Genomic DNA, 24,332 nt, shown 5'->3' on the forward strand with positions numbered 1-24,332 from the left:
CTTTGTACTAAAGCTTTACCGCGGCCCAAGTTTGAGGCATTTCGACATGCTTTACACTTGGCTCCTTCTGTTATGTGAGGGATCACTTTGTAGATATCATAGGTTGCTATATCCTTCTGGGACGAATATGTGCAACCATGATGTAGTTTCCAGGTATTCTCGAGAAAGGATACTTCAGCCATAGCATGGAGGGGGGTTTGTTAGCACTTAGCCTTCGTATGAGCCTTGTAGGTCAGGTCAACTCTATGAGTTGACTTCTTTGGTCAACCATATGGTTGACTTAGGGGCCATATAGGCCACCCTTTGTATTTTCCTCTTATCCATTTGAGTAGTACTACGTTTAGCTCTAGCTTGTTGTTTGCTTCTCGGACTCCACTCTCGTTCCATTGCTTCCTACACCCAACACTAACTTGGCAGCTTTGATACCCACTAGGGGAGTCCTGGCAGGAGAGAAATCAGCCCAATCTGTCTTGGTAGCTTTGAATACCTGTCAAGGGGCTCCTAGCAAGACAGCAGCCAGCAAAACAACCACACTTGGTTGTTTCTGGCAAACAGAAAGGCCAACTGCACAAAGCGAAAGGATCCGAAGGTTCTGAGGCAGTAGGAAAGCTCCCGGAACGCAATCAACCGATAGGAAAGCTCGGGAAACCTTGGGAAAATCAGCAAGCATGGAAAAACGAAATTCCTCGGCAAGATCTTTGGCACCCTGGTAGGTAAAAATCAGCAAAAGCAACCTTGGAAATTTGGCTCACCAAGTTTGGAGGCAAATCGAGTTGCCTGGAAGCTCCAAACTGCCTGGAAAAGTGCGATTTTGATAGGCACATGGCTTGGAAGATCCTAGAAGAAGTGCGAATCAGATTTGGGCCTTTGGAAAGGTATAAATAGTAGGCATGCAGCAAAAACGAACTGATCCGGAGGCTCCTGGCACAAAAACAAAACGACTTGTGACTTATGTGACAAAATGAGGGCTTTTGAGTTTTCGGGGGAAGCTTGGAAGGTGAGTAATTTGTGTTCATGTAGTGGCAAGCTAAAGGCATAATTGGTTCAATGCCCAGCTTCATGCATAATTCACAGTTGCTACCACTGCTGCTCCAACCACTCATCCATCATCTTGAACTTCTAGTCTCACATCATTAAATGAAAAGAATGGGGAGTTCACTGGCTTGCCACGAAGTTGAAGCCCGAGAAGATTGGGTCGGGCTTCGAATTACGGCATTGCACTAATACTTCGAGTGCCACCACACATGCATCTCGAATATCTAGATAGTTCCACGATCCAGCCACTAGAAATCCCGAGAAAGAGGCTAACGTGGGCGAGGCTTCGGACGTACGAACGAGTTGACGGCACTGTGCTTTGGCCCCAGGGGCTTGGGTAGAGGTGGACTCCTAACGGTGGCTAGTGAGGCGAAAGACGAAAGGGAGGCGGTGGCGGTGGTGGAGGGTGGGCAAGAAGAGCTTGTGACAATGAGAAATGGGAGGGAAAGAGGAAACAAGGGGGATGGGAGGGGACGGATAGTGAAGGTGATCACACCTTGTTCTTGGCAGAGCTACTTTATGCCTTAAATTGCGTGAGAAGTTCATGGAAGCATTGTGACTCATGCATGCTTGCTTGACTGCATGCATTCTTACTTGACATGCAATTATTACTAAGCATATCATAACTTTCTAAGATTTGGCAAAAGAAATCAAGGTTGGTTATCCATCCACAAGTTCGAAATTGCCAAAACCAAACTGGTAGCATTCAGAGGCAACAATAATACATTCAAAATATTAGTTAAATGTGGCAATGTATGTGCCCAGGAATGAGGACATTCAGTGGTGCACTCTATATGAATCATGATGTCCCTAGTGTTGAAATGGTAGTGAGAGAGAATGCAAGAGAGCAAGAAACAAAACGTAGTGCAATAGATAAGATGATGAAACTACAAGTGTGGAGGTGGTTTTGTCTAAGTGACAAAACCACACTAACCCACTAACTATGGTAGGGGAAAAAACCTCTAGGGAGGGAAAAGTGCCCCTAACTCACTCGTGGATTACATTGGTAATTGCCTAGAATATGCCAATAATTCTAACACTCCCCTTGCAGTGCCAAAGTGATGATGTACAAGGAAGTGATCAATCACCAAAAGGAGATAAGTTCAGGGCACTGCGAAATGGCTCAAACTTCTCACGTGGATGTGCTTTGGTGAATTTGTCTGCAACATCGTCATGTGTTGATACATAGATCAACTTCTCTTTGACATAACGTGAGAATTGGAGAAGGACCCTCCAATAAGAGATGAAGATCAACAAACAAACGATGCAGCCAAACACATTCAAGTGTCGCTATGAAAGCTGCCCTGTACTCAGCTTCACATGAGAAAGTAGCCACAATAGATTGTTTCTTGGCACATAAAGAACAGTGAAAGTAAATTCTTCTTTATACCTGGCACATAAAGAACATTAGTAATTCTGAAATCTGTGCACCAAAGCAGCAGCTGCTGCACCTAACACTTGTCCTGCACCTTGACCTCTATCCCTGCCTCCACCTTCAGTAGGAGTGACAGGTGTAACCACAGTTTCTAGCCTTGTCTCATTTCCGTTGACATAATCCCATAGATGTTTGCCAACTAAGATGTTGCGCACCATAAAGCTCCACAAGGAGTAGTTGGTGCCATCCAACTTATCCTCCTATATGAGGACACCACAGACCTCATTGGGATTGTTCTGAGCCATATACAAAAGCACTCCAAAAATGCAATGTGCTTGCAAAGGACTCAGAAGCCCCAATTTCTCTGCAAATAGAAACACTTGCAAAAGAAGGGGCCTGCAAAATGATCCTGCAAGGAAAACCTGCAAAATGTACGGACGCCAAAGACGGGTACAGACACCTACAAAATGTATGGAAATCCGTACTGTGTACGGACTGCTGCACAGTCATTGTACAGGACGGACAGTATGGGTGTACGACGTGTACGCCAACTTGTAGTACAGCATCGTGTATGGCGTTTGGCAGCTTGCAACGTGTACGACGTACGGAAGCGTGTATGGCAAATGTACTATTGTTTGGCGTTGTACGAAAGTACGGAATCTTGCAAAAGCGTACGGCACTCAACGGTTGCCGTGTGGCCGATGGGCTTGTATGGAAGGTAAGCGCTGAACTGTATGGCTGAAATGGCGACATATTTCCGTACAGTCATACGGGATTGTACGGACGAGCAGGTACAGGCTGAAGCTCTGGGATGCGAGCGTGGAGGAGAGAGAGCAGGTGTAGGAACTCAAGCTGCCGTGATACCAAATGTTGAAATGGGAGCAAGAGAGAATGCAAGAGAGCAGGAAACAAAACGTAGTGCAATAGATAAGATGATGAAACTACAAGTGTGGAAGTGGTTTTGTCTAAGTGACAAAACCACACTAACCCACTAACTGTGGTTAGGGGGAAAAACCTCTAGTGAGGGAAAAGTGCCCCTAACTCACTTATGGATTACAGTGGTCACTGCCTAGAATATGCCAATAATTCTAACACCTAGTACCAGACATCCACGCATGTTACCTTAGATATAGTCAAAAGGTACTTTTATTGGCAAAATATAAGTCCTACTTAGAGGATTATGTGATCAAGTGTAAGCAATGCCAACTTGATAAGGTCCTTCACCTCGAAGACAAAGGCATTTAGCTTCCATTGGAGATTCCTATCAAAGAATGACAGAGTACTAAATCTAACTGTTTCTGTACCTTATGAGAGATCGAAGAGTCAATCTTAGTGATAACAGTTGGAGGGGGGTTACTCACACATTGATGTATTGCTTCGCTGATTGAATTAGAGCCTGGCTGCTTGTTGACTTGATTCTCTAGTGTAGACATGCGCTTTTGTAGCTCTCCCATGAGTTTTATGAGATGCTGATTTTCTTGTTCAAGGTCCCATCTGCTGTTACTGACTTTGAACTGTGTGCTCATTCTAGTACTGGGCAAGGAGGAGGAAGCCACCACCTGAGGAATGAAATAAAAACATTCTTGCCATCCATAGTGCTAGAGCAATGTGCCAACTGTGATGGAGGTCCAGAACGAGCTGCTGCACCGCTGTGTATTTCTGGAAAAGTCAAAATTTGGGTTGAGCTGAGCTGTGCGACCGAGGTCGAGCTAGGCTGGTTCTGCTGTGTTTGAGTTTTGTTGTCAGCTCTGGAGCTCTTTAGCTTAGCATAACACTCAGCAAGGGCCCTAGCGTGGTTTGCTTCAGCCCATTGAGGCTTGTATGAGTTCCTTTCTTATGATGTACTTTGTCCCATAGGCCAGCAAGGCCTCCCGAGGATGTTAAATATCTAGGGCCCTAGCGTGGTTTGCTTCAGCCCATTGAGGCTTGTATGAGTTCCTTTCTTATGATGTACTTTGTCCCATAGGCCAGCAAGGCCTCCCGAGGACATTAATATATCTTTCTTTCTTTCTTTGTGTGGAGGCTGAGCTGTGGAGTAGAGTGTCGAGCTGGGTGGGTTCTTTTGTGTGGAAGTTATTAAACTTAGAAAGTGAAAGTTAAAAGTGTCAAGTGACACATTTAATTTCTTATCACAGAAATTAAATAGTAAAAACTGTGAGACTGGTAAATGCCATGACTAAATCAAAAGGTCATGGCTTAAGGGTGAAAATCAAGATCCTAGTGACGAAGGTCCAGAACGAGCTGCTGCACTGATGTGTACTACTGGTAAAGTCAAAAATTGGGTCGAGCTGAGCTGTGGGACAAGGTCGAGCTGGGCGGGTTCTGCTGTGTGGAGGCTGAGCTGTGGAACAGAGAGTCGAGCTGGGCAGGTTCTCCTGTTTAGAAGTTAGAAAATGAAAAAGTGACACTTTTAATTTCTTATCACAGAAACTAAATTGTAAAAACTATGAGACTGGCAAATGCCATGACTCGAGTCAAATCAAAAGGTCGCGACTTAAGAGTGAAATCGAGATCCTAGTGAGGAAGGTCCAGAATGAGCTGCTGCACCCGCTGTGTGATTCTGGTAAAGTCAAAATCTGGGTCGAGCTGAGCTGTGGGACAGAGGTCGAGTTGGGTGGGTTCTGCTGTGTGGAGGCTGAGCTGTGGAACAGAGAGTCAAGCTGGGTGGGTTCTCCAGTGTAGAAGTTAGAAAGTGAAAGGTAAAAACTTAAGTGACACTTTTAATTTCTTGTCACAGAAACTAAATAATAAAAACTATGAGACTGGCAAATGCCATGACTCAAGAGTCAAATCAAAAGGTCAGTAAAACCTAAGACTCGAGCCAAATCAAAAGGTCAAGACTCAAGTGAAATCAAGATTCAAGTTTCAAATTTAAACACTTTCAATGCTAATTTATGAACACTTAAAACTCAAAATATATATGAAGTGTTGACAGGAGAGTTCTAAAAAAGGTTTCGATTATGTGAAACTGGTTTTTTCTCGTGATTGAGATTTACTTTGGTTTTTCTTTACTACCATGTGCATCATATTTTTATTGTTGGTCTCTTTTGTGAATATTCTAAAATAGTTGGTTTAGTTTTTTCTTAATGGAGCTCTTACATTCAGCGGTCATCTGATATTTTTGCAGGTCAGGACAACTATGCCTGACTCGATGGAAGCAAATGATGAAGCATCTGGGTGAGAATAGGACAAGGCAATATTTGGAGAAGCTGGACTTGCTTGTACATAGGTATGCACCAGAATTGCTGGAGATTTCCCTGGAAGAGAAGCCGGCAGATATTGTCTAGGTGGAAAGTATAAGACAGGGTCTCTTGCAGCAGCTATAAACTTAGAGACAATTTCTTCACAGGGAGAAGTGTTGTATTGACACGTACTTCATTGTCAGTATTGCTGCTCACTTTTTGAGGGATTTTTACTAGAAGATGCAAAGATGAGGTGGGACAAAAAATTGCAGCTTCTCTGTGGAATAGCCAGGCAGTGCTAGGAAATTGAATGTTTATAGTCATAGAACTGGACTTGCAATTTTCCATTTGCTTGACCATCCTGATAACATGTGGTTGTCAAAGCTATCTGCAAAGGAGATCAGGAAGCATTTAGTTTGGGAAAAGTTTGTCAACACGAATTCACGATTTCTATTCACTGAATGATTACAACTAAAGCAAAATTTATTTGTATCATAAAACCCCTCTAAGGAGCGTCTTCCACCATGGAAGGTCACCTTGTGCATTCCAGTTGTGATGATACTTCAAAGAGAATTTGAACCTGGTAGTGAATCAAATGGTCATGAAGGGGGAAGAGGTGAAAGAGCAAGAGATGGGTGGTGCTGATTATTCAGAACCTGATACTAGCCTTAATGGGAGGGGTTGTCAAAGGAGGGTCAGGGTGCAGACAGAGAAAGCCTGGCTATTGCTATTATGGGTAGTCCCCTATGCTTGGAGGCTCTAGAGTAGGATGCCAAAGAAAGCCGGCAGAAAAGCTGGCAGGCAGAAGTATTACGTGACATGGACCGGTACAGGCTCTGTTTACATGCTGATTCGATAACAGAGCCACTGTAACAACAAGATATATATATATATATATATATATATAGCTATGATGATTCCCAGCCACCCTGCCTTCGCAATATTGTGCACGCAAAGTTTGGCTACAGCTAGGAGTATTTGAAGAGAGTGCTATGTTATGGCTTCTTTCAAAACATACAGCAATTTTTCCCATAATGGTGTTTCTCAGTCAGTGCAATAAGCCATAGTGGTGTTTGTCTTGGACTTCTATATTCAGTCCAATGTCTTATAATTTTTTTTCCGCAACAACTCCAAGGACTTTTGGCAAAAATTCCTTGAGCGGTGATCCCCACCCCTCACAGACACCTACGTCTGGCACACCTATACATGCACGTTGTATGACATTTCCCACCAACCTACTCCCGACTTCTCGCACTCATTTGATCCTACCTCCTGTACTCTTTTCACCAAGGGTGGTGTCGATAACATAGCATTGAAGCTCCATAATGGCCAAGCGAAAGATCATGAGGGACTATGCAATGAGTTTGTTGCATACGAGATAAACATCCAAGCCCCGATATAAAGAGTTCTTTAATGATGCAGTTTGTCTTGGCTTTCCACACACCTGGACTCAACACACCATCACACCCATTCATTTGATAGGGGACCTCATGAGCATCATGATTGGACATGCCATGTCTAAGATATGCAATAGTACTTGGCAAAGAGGTTAGCCGATTCGCAGAGATGTAGGGACTTAGGTTAGAGGAGTAGGTTGATTTTCAACGTGACCACGGAGCCATGGATGACACACTCGGGAGTGTCATCGAGGAGGCTAGGGCATGAAAGAAGAGAGTCTATACATGGTTGTACTTGCACTAGTAATGCACAGAGGGTGGTATTGGTGTCTACATGCAAGCATGTAGACACCAATTACATCCTCACTCTCCAACGTTAAGCCACAAGCTACAGATTCACCATAGAAAGTAATGTTGTTGAGCCCATCCGAATTATGGGGTATGGGCTCTATAGTAAACATGTCATCAACCTTGAGCTGTTGTACTAATGCCTCTGTAAATAGACATTGTCTCTCCACACAGCTTCATATCTATTTTGCATGCGCATATTAAATATAAGAAATAATAAGAGAGAAGGAAGAGGTAAAGAATTTCACTATGCACACCCCTAGAAAATCAAGCAAATTGTTGATGAGACTTGCATAGTTCTTTAAAGTGTTTTCAAAGTGAACTGAAGCACTTTAAAGCACGCTAAGTACCTTGCAATACATTCAAAAAGTACTCTGAAGCACTTTCAAGTACTTGAAGTGCTCGGAAGTACTTTTAAGTTTATTTGAAGTACTTTATGTACTTTGAAGCATGTTCAAGCACATTTAAGTATCCAGAATAGGGCAAAAAGCACTTTGAAGTGATTTTAAGATCTAAATCATGCTTGTTAGCACATCTAAGTTCTTTCAAGTGCTATGACTAATTCGAGAAAGGAGTAAGGAGGGTCGAGCCTGCAATCAAGGAGCTCAAAATGGCGACCTGCTAGTTGCTTTGTGGATTTTCGCAAAGCCTTTGAAACAATACCGAGGGCTTGCTTTATTATCGAGGGCTTGCTTTATTAGACGACTATAGGAACTAGGTTATGACTAGGGGATCGTATGGGTTGTTATGGCACTCTAAGAGAGTCTTAGGTAGAGTCCGAGTGGAGCTGGATGGACAGAGGAGATCATGAGCACCATTGGGGTCAAACAAGGGTGTCTACTATCACTAACCCTGTTTGGCCTCTGCATAGCTGAGCTCGAGATATTTATGGAGACACTAGGGTGGGCTGGATGCTCTCTCGTTGGTTCTTGATTCAGATCCTACTATACGCAGATGATGCGGTGCCATTATCTTCTTTTGCAGAGGGCCTCGAGAGACACCTAGATGCGTTATAGGCGTTCTGTGAGTCACATGATTTGAGGGTCCACCTTGGGATAACCAAGGTTATGATCTTCAACACATCCCGAGCAACTATGCATAGAGAACGGTTCATTTTTGATGGATCAATGGTGGAGATTGTTTCTTTATACACTTATTTAGGAGTTATCTTCTCTGGCCCTATTTTCACGATGAGACCAATGATGCACACCTGTGTGAGCAGAGGATATGCTTCATTAGCCCAGATGGAGAGACAATGCTTCCACTAACACTTTCAGGACTCTCAAACCAAGTCTCTCCTTTTCGACTCCTTGGTTTGGCTAACAGGCATGTATGGTTGTTGGGGGTTGGATCTCTCAGACGCAAATTCGGTTAGGGTAGAGTGACTCCAAGTTCTTATGTTATCATGAATGATATGTAGTAAGTCGTCAGTTTTCCACCAAATTCAGGTTGAGTTTGGGTCATCTCTGATGTAGCTTGATGCAGCATTCTCGGTTGTCACATTTTTATATCGTGTTAGAGAGGTCGATGATTGCATCTCAAGGTGATGTAGACTACCATGGCTAGCATTATCCTCCTCTATGGCCCTATCAGTTGAGGGTGATCGGAGATGTTGGTATGTGCACACATGCAGGTGGTTTGAGAGATTGGGACTCATGGACATATTACCCCCCTTCTAGTACACCATTGAGGCACCATCTCTCACACTTAGATATCACAAGGTCAACCCGACATACGGGAGGAATTTGTATAGCTACACACATTCTGGAAGTGGTTGGTGCTAAGTGAGCTCCTAGTGAAGCTCAACTTCTATAGGGGTCATTGCTTGCGCATCTCGGAGGAGGTCTTCATTGATCCTCCAGGGTATAATACCCGGACCCACCTCCCACATTCACTAAGGATCTCTATTGGTGGATAGTTTTGTGTTTCATTACATCAACTCTGCATTGAGAGTGGACGAGCTAAAGGAGTACGCAAGGAGAGTCGCATTTGCACCTTGTGTGATCGATATGAGATTACATGAAAGGGGCACTTCATCTTTAGATGCCCTGCATACTATGAGATCCGAGGCCGCTATCATTCTCTTCAAAGATAGCTTTGGACTCATCTTCTATTTCCTCTCCTATCTAGATTAGAGATGGCTGGCCACCTTCATCCATGAGGCAATTTGGCACATGGAGCAATTACTCAGATTGCAAAGACAAGGACATGACACTCAGATAGACTCACATCAGTGTGTGATTACATAGTTCTTTCAACCTAGATCATAAAGACTACCAAATCACGGGTGGTCAGCAAAGCACAGAGACCATCGAATCACGGGTGGTTAGCGAGGTAGAGATCTAGAGCCAGTGACATGAGACACTCGACAGAGGGCAGACACACGGATCAGGATCGAAGCATGATGAACAAGGGTTACCATGGCCCTTGTCAGATGCAGACCCATCACCAGGAGGGCCAACGTTCTATCTCTTACCGCATGCTAGTACAGCCCCAATTATGATATCCCACTGCCCTTTCAGGGCCTCCGCTCATGTATTTGATGTCGACTTGGCATTGGATCCCATCTGATATGATGATGATGATGATGTTATGACTATGTAGTACTTAGCATTTAGCGTGGGTGATGATGCTTGTTTAGTAGGTCCACCCTTTCAACTTATTGTATAAACACTAGTCTCTCTCTCTCTCTCTTTCTCTCTCTCATATTTCAAATGTGTACATAATACGGGGGGTTAGGAGCATAAATGGAGATTGAATAGAGGAATAGTGGAAATAAAATGTTGTTTGTATTATCATGTAATATAGAAGTGTTAAAATTTAAAGCTTGTCTAAAAATTTTTCAAACGAATCCACCACCACAAGTGATATGTTAATCTCCTTTTCATTAACCTATTTGATGTGCTTCTCTACTAGTTTCTTTTCCACCATCTTGTTCTTATTGGAGTTTACTCATATGAGGAGAAGCCATGTGTGAGCCTGGGACATTGGATGGATCTTGACTTGCATGTTAGATGAGGTCCATCAATGAGACCGTTGATGGTAGAAAGGTGATTGTGTGGGAGCCCCTTATTATTGCTGGGGCCTGGGGGCCAGCTAGCCCTACCCCCCTGGTGGGGGTTCGAGGGCGGGAGCCCTCAAGGCGATGGTATAGGGAATATTCCTTGAATATACCATGGATGACTAGTCGGTTCCATCGACTAGGTTGACTAGTCGGTTCCACTGACTAGGTTGACCGGTCGGTTCCACCGACTACGTTGATCCGACTACCGCCCTGATAGCTATAAAGAGGCAACCTCCCCGGTCCATTGTATCAGATTTGATCAAATCTTCCAGCTAGTAGCTCTTCACCTAAAATCTATCTAGATTGCCATCTAAGCTCCATTGTGGGAGCGCACGGGTGGACGGAGCCATCATATGTGCTACATCAGTATTGAAGGAAAATTTTGTTCCTCTCTAGTTAGTTGTGTACTCTCTATTCTTTGTTCAGTTTTTGTTCCACTGCGCCGTGTAATTTAACATGGTATCAGAGCAAGGATCAAAGAATAGCATAGAGGTGAAGGCTTCAATAGCATACGAAGTGATGGCAACAGGAAGTGGCTCAATAGGAAGTAGCTTGAGTTCAGCAGCTGTTGCTCCACCAACAATCCAGGTGTTGAGGATTTGCCCACTAGCCTTCACTGAAGACAAGCTAGATGGTACGAACTACACTGTGGAAGCTTAAAATTACTACTATTCTAGATTCATATGAGCTTCTAGAGACAGTACTGGGGACTGCTGACCTAGTACCACAAGGAACCCCCGACCCAGCAAATCCGGGGAGTAGCATACCTCCTAATGCCGACCTTCTACGAGCTTGGAAATGCAGGAATGCAGATGCTCTGTGTGCCCTGGTTACAAGTACTACTGATAGTGTTTTGACCTTAATTCAGCATACATCTAAGGCAACTGTGGCTTGGAACATATTGAAGAGTCAGTATGAGACGTGGAATCAGACAAGGATCCAGAACCTGGAGAATCAGCTCGCAGCTGAGAAGTTTAACGAAGGAGAGATAGCGGAAGCATTCATAAACCTGAATCAAAAATATGTGTGACCAGATGGCTGGTGCTGGGATACAAAAGACTAGCAAAGAGCTAGCTCGGCGGTGTCTCCGGATATGTCCACCAAGGTTTGATGGACCGGTAACAACGCTTAACACTCAGGTGAGACCCCAACCATTGTCATTTGAGGAGTTCTGTGCTTTACTTATGGAGGAGGAATTGAGGCTTAAAGCTCGAGATGGAGGTGGCAATGGGGATGCTGCGTTCTTTGCCACTGCGAAAGGCAAAGGTGGTTCCTCCACCAAAGGTGAGTCCTCTACTAGTGGTGAAAAAAAGAAGGGCAGCAAGAAGAAGTTTTAGGGAGAATGCTTCTACTGCAAGAAGAATGGCCATGTGATTGCAGATTGCCGGGTCAAGAAAGCAGATGAAAAGAATGGAACCCTGAAGAAGACAGATAAGGGGAAAGAGACAGCTAACACATCGGAAGCAGAGTTGGATCTATTTCTGGCCATTGAGGAAGAGTGTTCCTCAGTTTAAGAAGCGTCAACCACTGATTCATGGGTTTGGATAGTGGTGCCTCCTGTCACATGACCTGCAAGAAGGGTCTATATTGTTCCATGCAGCCTCTACAAGAACCCATCACCGTGACGGTTGGAAATAACACAAAATGCCCTGTTAAGGGTACAGGTACAGTTTCATTTGTTTCTATAAATGGAGATGTTAAGAAACTATCTAATGTGTTGTATGTTCCACAAATCAAGAGAAATTTGCTATCAATTGCTTCCATAATTGACCTTGACCATGAGGTGAGGTTCAATAAGACAGGAGCAAAAATTCTAAATAGTGTTGGCAATCTTGTACGCACAGGAGTAAGGAGGAACAACTTGTATGAGCTAAGTGCTCTTACAGCCACTGCTAGAGTGGGCACAAGCAGACTTTGGCACGAAAGATTCGGGCACATTGGATTTGCAGTGCTGAAGAAGATGCAGAAGCAAGGTATGGTTGCTCACTTACCTACAGTAGCAAAAATCAAAGAACCGTGTGAAGCTTGCATGATGGGCAAGAAACAGAGAAAGGAATTCCCACAAGAAAGCAAGAATAGAGCAAACGCTCCTCTAGAGTTGGTGCATGTTGACTTGTGCGGTAAGATGCCTACACAGGCCTTGGGGAGATCTTCCTATTTTTTATTGATTGTCGACGACTATAGTAGGAAGATGTGGGTGTACTTTCTTCACGAAAAGGCTCAAGCTTTTGGTAAATTAAAAGAATGGCTACAGCTTGTTGAAAATGAAACAGGGAGAAAAGTGAAGAAAATCAGATCGGATGGTGGTGGTGAGTTTGTTTCTACAGAGTTTGAAGATTTTTGCAAGAGCAAAGGGATCAAGCGACAAACGATGACACCACATACGCCTTAGCAAAATTTGGTTGTTAAACGCTGAATGCGAACCATCATGGAGATGGGGAGGTGTATGTTGAAAGGTGCTGGACTGCCAAACCACTTTTGGGTTGAGGCTGTCAATACTGCACTTTACATCCTTAATCGCAGCTATACAAAGGCACTCAAAGGTAAAACACCACATGAGGCTTACAGCGATAAGAAGCCATCCGTCTCCCGCTTCAGAACGTTTGCGTGTGAATGCTATGCGCATGTACCAGACAAAGAGAGAAACAAGCTACAACCAAAAAGCACTAAATGTATCTTCTTATGCTTTGTGATGAGAAGAAAGCCTATAAGTTGTATGACCGAGAGGCAAAGAAGATCATAGCGAGCCGCGATGTGGTGTTTAGGAGTAGCCACATGCAGTGGAGGCACAGAAGAGCTCTTCCACTTTATCATCAAGCGAAGAGGTAATTCACTATGGACCTGTCCCATGAGCTATAAAGGAGGAGGAAATATCAGATGATGAAGGTATAAGTCACCAACCTGTTGTTACACCACCAGAAAAGCCATTGCCGCGATGGGTAAGGCAGCTCTACAACCATGATAACCAGATGCCTATGTTGTTGAGCAGCATGCAGATGGATCAAGGCGGTCTCAGAGAATCGAGGAGCAAAGGAGGGCTTCTGCTCACATAGTCAATATGGCCTTGATGGCTGAGATTATTGCAGAAGTAAAGGAGCCTGCAAATTTGGAGGAAGCACTTGCACACCAAGATTGGAAAAATGCTATGCAAGTAGAATATGACAGCATCATGAAGAATGAAACTTGGTAGCTGGTAGATCGACCAACTAACAGAAAGGTTATTGGCACCAGGTGGCTTTGGAAGGTAAAATACAAGGCCGATGGGACTTTGGAAAAGTACAAAGCTAGATTGGTTGCACGAGGATTTTCACAGGTTGAAGGATTTGATTTTCAGGAATCTTTCACTCCGCGACTGCCAAAATGACCACTATATGCACAATACTATCAGTGGCTACTCATAAAAAGTGGCCAATTTATCAAATGGACGTTAAATCAACATTCTTGAATGGTGACCTCAAGGAGGAGGTGTACGTGCGCCACCAGGGTTTGAGACCCCCCATTCTGAGAACAAGATATGTAAGCTCAAGAAGGCTTTGTACAGGCTGAAATAGGCCCCAAGAGCATGGTACCAATGGATAAACAAATTTTTTCATAAATTAAACTTCAAAAGATGTGCCTCAGTTGCTAACTTGTATGTGTACACAAAAGGTGGAAAATCTTATATTATTGTTCTATATGTGGATGATCTCCTTATTACAGGTGACTATGAAGACATGATTGAGCATACAAGAAAGGCGTTGAGCATTGAGTTGGAGATGACAGACTTAGGCTTGATGCACTACTATTTGGGGATTGAATTCTGGCAAGAGCCAGGAAAAATCTTCATCTCTCAGTAGAAATATGCAAGGGAGATCTTGAAGGCATTTGGTATGTCCGAGTGCAAGGAGATAGCTACACCTATGGAGGTAAATGTGAGGTTGTCTATGGAGGATGCCTCACCACCAGCAAACATCAAGAGGTACATGAAGTGAAGACATGATCCAGCAGACAAGAAAGGTGACTATGAAGACATGATCCGGTAGAAGACAGGTGACTATGAAGACATGATCCAGCAAACAAGATGCAGGTGACTATGAAGACATGATCCAACAGACATTATAGGTGACTATGAAGACATGATCCAACAGACAAGAAAGGCGTTGAGCACTGAGTTTGAGACGGCAGACTTAGGCTTGATGCACTACTGTTTGGGGATTGAAGTCTGGCAAGAGCCAGGCAAAATCTTCATCTCTCAGTAGAAATATGCAAGGGAGATCTTAAAGGCATTTGGTATGTCCGAGTGCAAGGAGATAGCTACACCTATGGAGGTAAATCCGAGGTTGTCTATGGAGGATGCCTCACCACCAGCAGACATTGAGAGGTACAGGAAGTTGGTTGTCAGTCTCATCTATCTGTGCAACACCAGACCGGACATTAGTTTCGTTGGTTTTTTGAGCAGGTTCTCCAATAAGCCCCAGGAGAATCATTGGAATGCAGGGATGCGGGTGCTTAGGTATGTAAAGGCCACTCTTGATTATGGCATCACCTATGATATGGGCACTTCCTTGGCTAGTCATTGTGACTCAGATTGGCCTGGAGATGTTGAAATCAGTTTCTGGATATTGTTTCTCTTTAGGTTCAGGTATCTTCTCTTGGATCAGTAAGAAACAACCAACAGTGGCATTGTCTTCTACTGAGGCTAAGTACAAGGCAGCATGTTTTGCTACTTGTGAAGCAGTGTGGCTGAGGAGGATCTTATGGCACATGGGAGTGCAAGAGGATGAGGCAACTGTGCTGAGGTGTGACAATCAAAGCTGCATGGCCATTGCTAAAAATCCAGTGTTTCATGCGTGCACAAAACATATAGAGATTCACTATCACTATGTGCGTGATTTGATCGAGGATGGGATAGTGGAATTGGTCTACTGTCCAACAGAGCAAAATGGAGCAGATATCTTCACCAAGGCACTCGGGAAGGATCAGCTTCAGGGTCATCTTCAAAGACTCGACATTGGGCCGAGAAGGTAGTTCACCTATGGGTGGACATTGAGGGGGGGTGTTAGATATACTCAATGCCCCACCCTCCTAGTAACCAACAGTGGTCTAAGGTGCTCAAGTTGTAAGGCCCCCATATGAGGAGAAGCCATGTGTGAGCCCGTGACAGTGGATGGATCCTGACTTGCATGTCAAATGAGGTCTATTAATGAGATCATTGATGCTAGAAACGTGATTGTGTGGGAGCCCCTTATTCTTGTTGGGGCCTGGGGGCTAGCTGGCCTTGCTCCCCCGAGGCGACGGTATAGAGAATATTCCTTGAATATTCCATGGTTGACTAGTCGGCTCCACCGACTAGGTTGATTGCTCGGCTCCATTGACTACGTTGATCCGACTACCGCGCTCATAGCTATAAAGAGGCGACCTCCCCAGTCCATTGTATTAGATCAGATCAGATCTTCTAACTAGTAGCTCTTCACCTAGTATTTATCTAGATCGCCATCTAAGCTCCACTGTGGGAGTGCACAGGTGGACGGAGCCATCATCTGTACTACATCAGTATTGAAGGAAAATTTTGTTCCTCTCCAGTTTGCTGTGTACTCTCTATTCTTTGTTTAGTTTTTGTTCCACTGGGCCGTGTAATTTAACAAAAAACACGTATGGATTTGTGGTTAGATGGAAAGATATATCCACTAGATTTTTACAAACTTGTCAAACTCCTCAATTCCATGGGTTGACCAGCTTAATAAAGTTTTTGTGTAAGGGTGAGAATGGTTTAGGATATTTTCAAAGGTTGATTGCTCATGGAGCAAGTAACCTTCACACCTAACATCAATCTTCACTTAATGAAAGAGACAAAAGGATTGCAATGTTAGAGGCTTGGAATCAACATTTGGTATCATCTATGCAAGCTACAAGTGTTTAGATGGCTACGAAAGAAACATGATATGCTGGCATAGAGAAGAATTATAGGTGAAAGTTCAAACATTAGATGCTCACTTGGGAGAGAGCATGGTAAATGCAATTCACTTACAGATGCAAAACACATTTATGAAACATGAGATTGGAAAATTGGAAAAAATACTAGCATTTAGGAAAGATACTCCTATGGGTCCAAAGAGGAAATTGCGTCCAATGGATGAAATATGCAAGAAAAAGTGGTCCCTGGAAGCATTGAGTGAGGGCTTGTAGGATTGTTTCAAAACTCATGTGTATCCATGATGAACACTCTAGTACTATGGGTCAAGTGTTTACGAAGAAAAAGTTAAGAGTATGCTATACAACATCCCAAAATTCAAAAGTCTAAAATTAGAGACAACATCTGAGTCAATGAACAAAGTTGTGGAACAATTAAATGAAACTAATACATAGGGGGTCTATGAAACTACATGGATAAGTACAAGGGCATATCGGCTCATATTTAATAGCTTTAAAAAATCATGTCTTTCTATGGGAACAAATTTAAAGCCCTGCTTCCAAAACCAAAAAAGGTGGATAAGGCAAGGCATGCTCTCAATTTGGGTGTATTTGATCTAGTGTGTCGACGCGCCTGAACATGAATGTAGTACACTAATTCTCAAAGGGAAGATTGGGGAGTCTAAAGAACTAGAACTCATAGTCAACAAAAACTTTGGTGATGGATGTTCAAAGAGTGCTATAGGCCATGGAGAAGTTTTATGATATACCTATAGCAGTATGTAATGGTAAATTAAAGATCATACTAAAGCTTGATGAAAGTGAGGTGGTCAAAGATAAAAAATTAAAAAGATTCAATCTGATATTGATGAATATTAGACCTTCAAGTTGAGCTTCATGATGCAAGGCAGTTCAGTGTGCAATTAGATTTGGTGGTTGGTTGCATTTGAGGAAACAAAGGAAATTTGAATTTTTATTTGGTAATGAAAAAAAGCTTAGAAAATTTAAAAATAGAATAGTATTGGTTTTGCAGGTGTTGAAGGACTCACATTCAATTCTGAAGTGGTTCTTTGACTGAGCTTCTTGAAGTTGAGGGCTATGGATCCTACTGCATGGAATGGCATCAAACTGCTAACAAAAAGACTATTAAATGTATGTTTAATGTGGTACATGGAGCAAATATAATCCATCCTTGTCCATTATGCATGCAAAGGAGAGTACTATTGTAGGAAAAAGAACCAAATAATGGGCTTTTGAACTTGCAAAGATCGATCAACTAAGGCATCAGATTGTGATGTTCAAGGAAAAAATCCATCTTGGACCACAATTCTTGAAATTCCTCTTTTGAGAGAGTACACATTTGTGCCCTTCATGCTATTGTCAGAATAATTAAGAAGCTGGTGCACCTGTACATCATTGATGCATATACGTTGAAGTCCCAACAAGAGAGAGAGGATAGCAAGAATTGAAAAGGTTGTTTTTCATATGGGACTACACTCTAGGCAAGTAAACATTACAAAAGATAAGAAAAGATCTGGAAAAATACAAAATGTTCCATGCAATCCAAGCTGTGGGGGTGTCAAGGCTTGAAAATTTCTTTTTGTAAAAAAAAAGAATGACAGGATCAAACATGCTAATGTGTTTGATGTATGGAAAAAGTTACACAATGTTTGTTCGGAATGAGAAAGAAAGTGGAAGCAAATATAAAAAAAGGCTCCAATTTTGTTAGGTCTTGATACCTTGGTACCTCTGCTACAAAATAAAAGGTTTGAAGATGATATGCATAGAATTTCATCAATGTGGTGAATGACTTTAGCTAGAATATGAAGATCACTTGGGGAAATAATCATTTCACACAGTACATGGTAATTTATAGTCTGGTATATTGAGACGTATATACTGAGATGTAATTTCACATAGTACTTATATTAATCTGTTTCATTGTTTAGCAGCATAGTTCCTATGTCATGCACCATACATGGCATGGCATTATGAGAGCATTGGAGTGTGTTCTACTCAAGGCATGGAAAGATTGCATGGAAAGGACGATGTGCATACAACAGAGCGACACAACATGGGCGTAGTAGGACTACGTTGATCCCAATGGTTCAATTGGTTCAATAGTGATACAATCGTATTGAAATAGTGGGTGCAACACTAGTATTCAAATAGTCATTAGTGTCCCATGTAGTGCAAGATGTTAATGCTGAACGTACAACAAGAATATACAATTCATCAAATCCAAGGCATAATCATGCAAGGTGGTGTGCAACCCATCACATAGAAGGGTTCATATGGGTGGAATAAGATGAAATTGATGGTCTAGAGTCTTCCAATGTGGATGCCATGCATCAAATTTTTTGTGATTTTAATTATGTGATCCATAGTAAAGTCAATGTATAGATGCTGTGAATTGTAATACAAAATGGGAAATTTGCAGTTCAAGGTTGAGTCAATTTATGTTTTTGGAGTTCAAGGTTCAAAAAAGTATTTTTAGAAATTAGGTTATGGGTCCTATATAAAGGAATTGGGTCTCCTTTTCATTTTATCATTTTAGGATTTCTTCACTCCCACACTCCTACGCCCCTGCCACTTACCCTTGATCAACACCCCACACTCCCATGCCCCTGCCACCTACCCTTGATTCAACACCCCATACTTGCACTTACACCATCCCCCTCTCCCTTTCCATCCCCATGGCTAGGCACAAGCAAAAGGCCAAGAAGCTTGGCCATAAGGTTCATCATTATCAACTTTTGGTTGAAGGCCCCTCTATGATCATTCTTTCTCATCTGGTGAAGTCCATTAAGTTTTTGATGGATGCTAGGAACAATGATAGCAACATGTACTACCTATCTTCAGAGATGCATGAGGCCATATACAATGCAATGCTGGATATTTGTAATGAGACCTAATGCTATGAAATTTTATGGAAGCAAAATCCCATTTTTCGTGAAGACTTATTGCAGGCAAATAATTAGGAAGCAAAGGATAATCGTCAGAGCCTTATATGTCCGGATGGGTAACAAAAACAATTTCCATGTGTACAGCAATGACAACCTTGGATTGTGACACTAGTAGTTTCTGTCATTTGTTTTTCTCAAATGCTTGTGGGCTTCTCTTAACAGATTGTGACAGAATTGAAACATCACTGGAATGAATTCAGAATGTTACTTTTACTGTGACAGAATATCACTATACTGAAATAAATTTTGAATTTAATCTTTATGAGGAAAATGAAGAAAAAGTACATAATTTTGTATTAATAGAAACATTTACAATACCTAATAAACTGGGAAGTACAAGAACAAAACTGTAGGCTCTTAGTCAATATCAATCCACCCACGTGCGAGCTTCTCTATCTTCCCACCACGGCACATCTTCTGCTTCACATATTCAAATTCTAGGGTCGAATCTTCCCATATGTAAGGCTGCTTCCTTGCGATTTGGTGCAATCTCTCCTATCAACTGTATCGTGTTTTATAGAAAATGCTCATATCACCTCATAAATAGCCTTTTCATGTTTCAAAACATTCACTCTAGCCGAAAAACATTGAGTCTAGAATTTTAATCATTATAAACCTAAGCATTTATATTAACCTTGAACTTACAAGCAGTTTTTCAAAATATTCAGGTCTAACCTGTACATATTTCCTAAGCTGCTCCTATTAGAGTCACAATCAAAGCACAGCATAGCAATACATGAAAGCACATGCAAGCAAAAAAAAGCATAGAAAAACACATTGAAGAGAAAAATAAGCACAAGAGAAATACCTTTTTAACTGCAACTATCTTCCGGATACCTTCTACATCTGGTCTTCTACTTTCGAGAGCAACTCATCGTAGGCAACAGTTCCTAAGCGCTTTAGTTCAAGTAGGCTTGCCTGGATCTCCGATATGTCAGAGGCCTTGGAGGACAACCCCTCAGCCTTGTGGAGTTCCAAAGATTATAGCTCAAAGGAGGCATGTGCCTCATGGAGCAATTCCCTCCTACTTTCCATTTTTTCCCGAGCCACTTCAACATTGCCAATCAGGTCAGCTAGCTCTTCCCTACTAATACCAGCTTGCAGGAATCCAAGCCTACTAGTGGTGGCCATGCTGGAGATTCAATTTAGTGATGAAGGTGTAGGGTTGGATGTTGTCAACCTAATTCTCATGGTCCTCCCATGCTAGACCGCTCCTCAGGCATTTTTCCTTTTCCTCCCACCGAGCAATCTTCACCCCCAAATCACCGTGCTTCTCTGCGAGTTGCACAGCCTGCTCAGCAAAGTTGGCCCAATCGACTAACATAGGGCTATGATCTTTTCGATGGAATGTGAATGCCTTTGCAAAAGACTACCCGACCTCCTTGTTTTTTGGGGCATCTTGATAGACATGCCAGTGCAACTGCATGAATTTCTATAAAAACTATGGCTTCACTTTGCTACACTTCATATTCTTCGAAGGTACTAGCCATGGCCATTTAAAAACATGTTGCCACACGTCCTGATCACTAACATCAGAGTTCTTACCTGATCGAATGGTTCGAGGGTCCAAGCCCTCAGAACTCAATCCATTGTGACAGCTAAACTTGTCAGCTGTCCTACAAAAAGTAGGCTACAACGGTGGCTGGTAATCGGAAAGAGAGAGCACCTTTCTAAACTTTGTTGCCTTTGGCATGTTTGATGACTGAGAGCGATCTGCAATCGCTCTTATTGTGCCACGAGGTGTGCATTTAGAAATACAATCTTCAAGAAGTAGAGAATTATCCTCACCTTCCACCCTCTCTCCAACTGTCTGTCAAGGCTCCTTTGATTGTATTCTACCCTTTTGGAATAGAGAAAATGAGGCAACAAATTGTAAATGGATACTGTTTCGATGGAGAGAAAGCGGGAAGCAAGAAAATCGCAAATGGAGATGCCAGTCACTATGAGAGGGGAGAAGCAGTAAGGCCTGAAGGGTCTGAGTAGCGAGGATGAATGGGAGCAAACCAAAAAGCTAAAAATTCAAATGAGAACCTCGAAACAGGAAGAAGCAACACATGCGAACACAACGTGGTATCATTAACTGTAACGACTCGCCTGTAAACCGTGTGAGAGTGGTCACTTCATGCAGCATGATTATCCAAATTTTTAATTTAAAATTTGTTGAAATTCCATTGCTCCAGATGTGCTTTTTCCCATGTTATGAAAAGCATAAAAAGCATGTCACCTTCACATGCTAAGACCCTGGTACATGTGGGAGATCACAATGTTCAATGGTTCAATAGTGATAACAATAAACATGCCAATAGTAGATCCATAAGGACCTGCTCCTAAAAATGGAGTAGCTCCACAAGAACCTGCTTGCTACAATCAAAGATCTCAAAGAGCTTCAAGCAACGTTGCTGGGCTGAGGCCAAAGCTAATAAGAAGGTAGATGCCCACTCCACAATGAAGTTCTTATATGAGTAGGTATTGCAAGATTTGGGTGTCCATTAGAAATCATCAATGACCGTGGTTCACACTTCACTAATGGAGTGATAGCCACCCTCCTATGAAATTCCTTATCATAAACCACAAATCCACCCTGTACTACCCACAAGCCAATGGCTGGTGGGCTAAGAGCACAAACAAGATTCTTTGCAGCATACTCATAAAAACAGTGGAAGCAAGTCGAAATGATTGGGAGTACAAGCTTACAGCAGCTTTGTGGGCCTATCAAACGGACTACAAGGTGGCAACGAATAGTACCCTATGCCCATAGAGTTTCTGGTGCCTAGCCTACACGTCATGTCAGACAAAGAGTACTAGGTAATGCCTTAGCCAAGCACCTTATAGCACTCGAGAAGTTAGATGAAGCACGACTATGGTCAATACACGGCATGATGTTTAAAAAACTACGTCAAAAGCAGTGGTTTGATAACAATATCAAGACCAAGGGTCTTAATGAAGGAGATTTGTGTCTCTTGTTTAGCATATAAAATACCAATCGAAAGCTTAAGTATTGAGGACTAGGTCCTTATTGGGTTACTGAAATCATGCCACAAGGCATTGTCTATATCAAGACACTTGATGGTGTCAAAATGTCGAGCATATTAATGGCAGCAAACTCAAGCGGCACTATGGCCCTCTAATGGAGGAAAGCCTACGAGCTGTTCATCGAAAGGAGGAAGAGCGAGAGTTGAAGCTCATGAAGCAACAAGCTATATGCGAGGCCAAGCCACGCATAGCAAAAGCTCAACAAAAAGGACCAATATCAAGATTAACATGGCCAATCTCATGGAATTAGAAGAGGATGAAGAAATCATTGCTCTCACAAGAATTATGATAGGATTGCGGTGTTTAAGTAGTCGGCCACTTAACTAAATGGCTGCCTCCCTCACCAATGATGTCACACTAGCTCCCTCATCAACAACATCACACCACGATTGGCAACATCTAAGGAGCAACTCACGACTCTAAAAAATGAACGGTCACACAAGGAAGTCGTTGCTTGGAAATCCCTATAGAAGAGAGCTTCCTCAAAAGAACAAGCATTGAACTGTGCTTGTTGTTGTTGTTTGTTTTAGCTACATGAAGCTATATAGAGAGATAGAGTGCTAGCCGATCGTCGATTGTAGAAGTTCTCTGGGTATGTGTATGCAAGTATGGGATGGTTGGGGATACGACCTCCTATAATGTATTTTGGGTTTTTATTGAGTCATTTTGTACCTTGGTTCGAAACAGTGCAGAGGGTCTATCCTCTATGTGGATCTATTGTAAACTTGTTGATTCGTAATATGAGTTTGGTGATACCATGTCCCCTTGGATGCTTGTGCAAAAAATGTCTATCTGTCAATTATGTTTTTTGTTCATCCGTTTTGCTGTAAACATAATGAGTTCGGTTTGCATGCGAGAATAGCACGAGATAGTTACATAAGACACTTAAAAGATGACTCGTATAAGTATTTGATGCTTTCAAAAATAAAAAATAAAAAATAAAAAATAAAAAATCATGCTTTTTTTCCAATTTTTCTTGCATGCATACTTCTTATTAAAGCATACAGTTGGAAGATTTTGGTGTAACATGTATGTATGTATAGCTGGTTGAAAATGAGCTAGTGTTTTGTTAAGTCCATCACTTTGTTCTTCTGACATCAAGAAGGAGCACATAAAATGTCACATTGGCAAATGCTTGACCCAAACAGTAGGAACATTTGGTTGTAACATACGTATAGCCGGTTGAAAATGAGCTAGTGTTTTGCTAAGTCCATCACTTTGTTCTTCTGACATCAAGAAGTAGCACATAAAATGTCACATTGGCGAATGCTTGACCCAAACCCTTAGAGGTAAAAGAGTACTTGTGGAACATATACTCAGGCACAACAAAAAAGAGCTCTACAGGTCCAGGACGAAGTTGTCCAAGATACTGCAAGGCTCGACTAATGCCTGATGCAAAGGACTCCCTTGACTTATTCTTGTTATTGGCAATAGTTACCTGAAAATTTCTTGCAGGTTTATGACCATGCTTCTCATGGAGAGCTATTCCATCCCAAGCCTTATTGTGGTAAGTAGGGCTATCCAGAACTGCAGCTGGAAACAAAGCTTCTGTGGCAGCGCCTTTTCTACCCATACCAGACATCAACCAAGTCTGGTTTAGCAATCTTGCAAAGTGCATCGTAGATACCTAGCCATCCTTCTCATCAAGTTTTCGTAACGTGAATATACCGCCCTCTTGAATGAGAGAATGAAACTCAACTTCGAATAAGTCTGCAAGGCAGTTCACTGACATGGTCCCTTTGCCAATTTCAGCAAACGTTTCACCCAGCTCCACGCTTCTCCTGAGTTTGGCAACTTCATAAATCCTAGAGGAGAACACCTATTTCATTAATTTTGGACTTTTTGTGTTGTTTTTGGACGAAGCCCAAAAATCCTTCCCAAATGAAAACTTTACTTTGTGAAAATATCCTTCCCAAATCAAAATTTTACTTTCTGAAAATATTCTTCCCAAATCAAAAGTTCACTTTGTGGCACTATCATATTCACATTAAAATATTGTTTTTTCAATCTATACTTTGGCACCAACATGCAAGAATTTGAAAT

The 24,332-nt window shown here is 42.3% G+C and overlaps 1 protein-coding gene across 1 annotated transcript in view; it reads left to right on the forward strand.

Moving 5' to 3' along the window:
- The window catches only part of LOC147880085 (uncharacterized), a 77,049-nt gene extending 70,678 nt beyond the window's left edge, over nucleotides 1-6,371 (forward strand). The window contains exon 9 of the mRNA XM_087371754.1: nucleotides 5,538-6,371. Within this exon, the coding sequence (XP_087227880.1) occupies nucleotides 5,538-5,697 (160 nt within the window). The 3' untranslated portion in view covers nucleotides 5,698-6,371. The remainder of the gene's footprint in view (nucleotides 1-5,537) is intronic.
- Nucleotides 6,372-24,332: the final 17,961 nt, after the last annotated feature.

The sequence above is a fragment of the Dipteris shenzhenensis genome, chromosome 33 (genome assembly GCF_047967505.1).
Source record: "Dipteris shenzhenensis isolate YYH24624 ecotype China chromosome 33, Dip_SZ_1.0, whole genome shotgun sequence".
NCBI classification, from domain to species: domain Eukaryota; kingdom Viridiplantae; phylum Streptophyta; class Polypodiopsida; order Gleicheniales; family Dipteridaceae; genus Dipteris; species Dipteris shenzhenensis.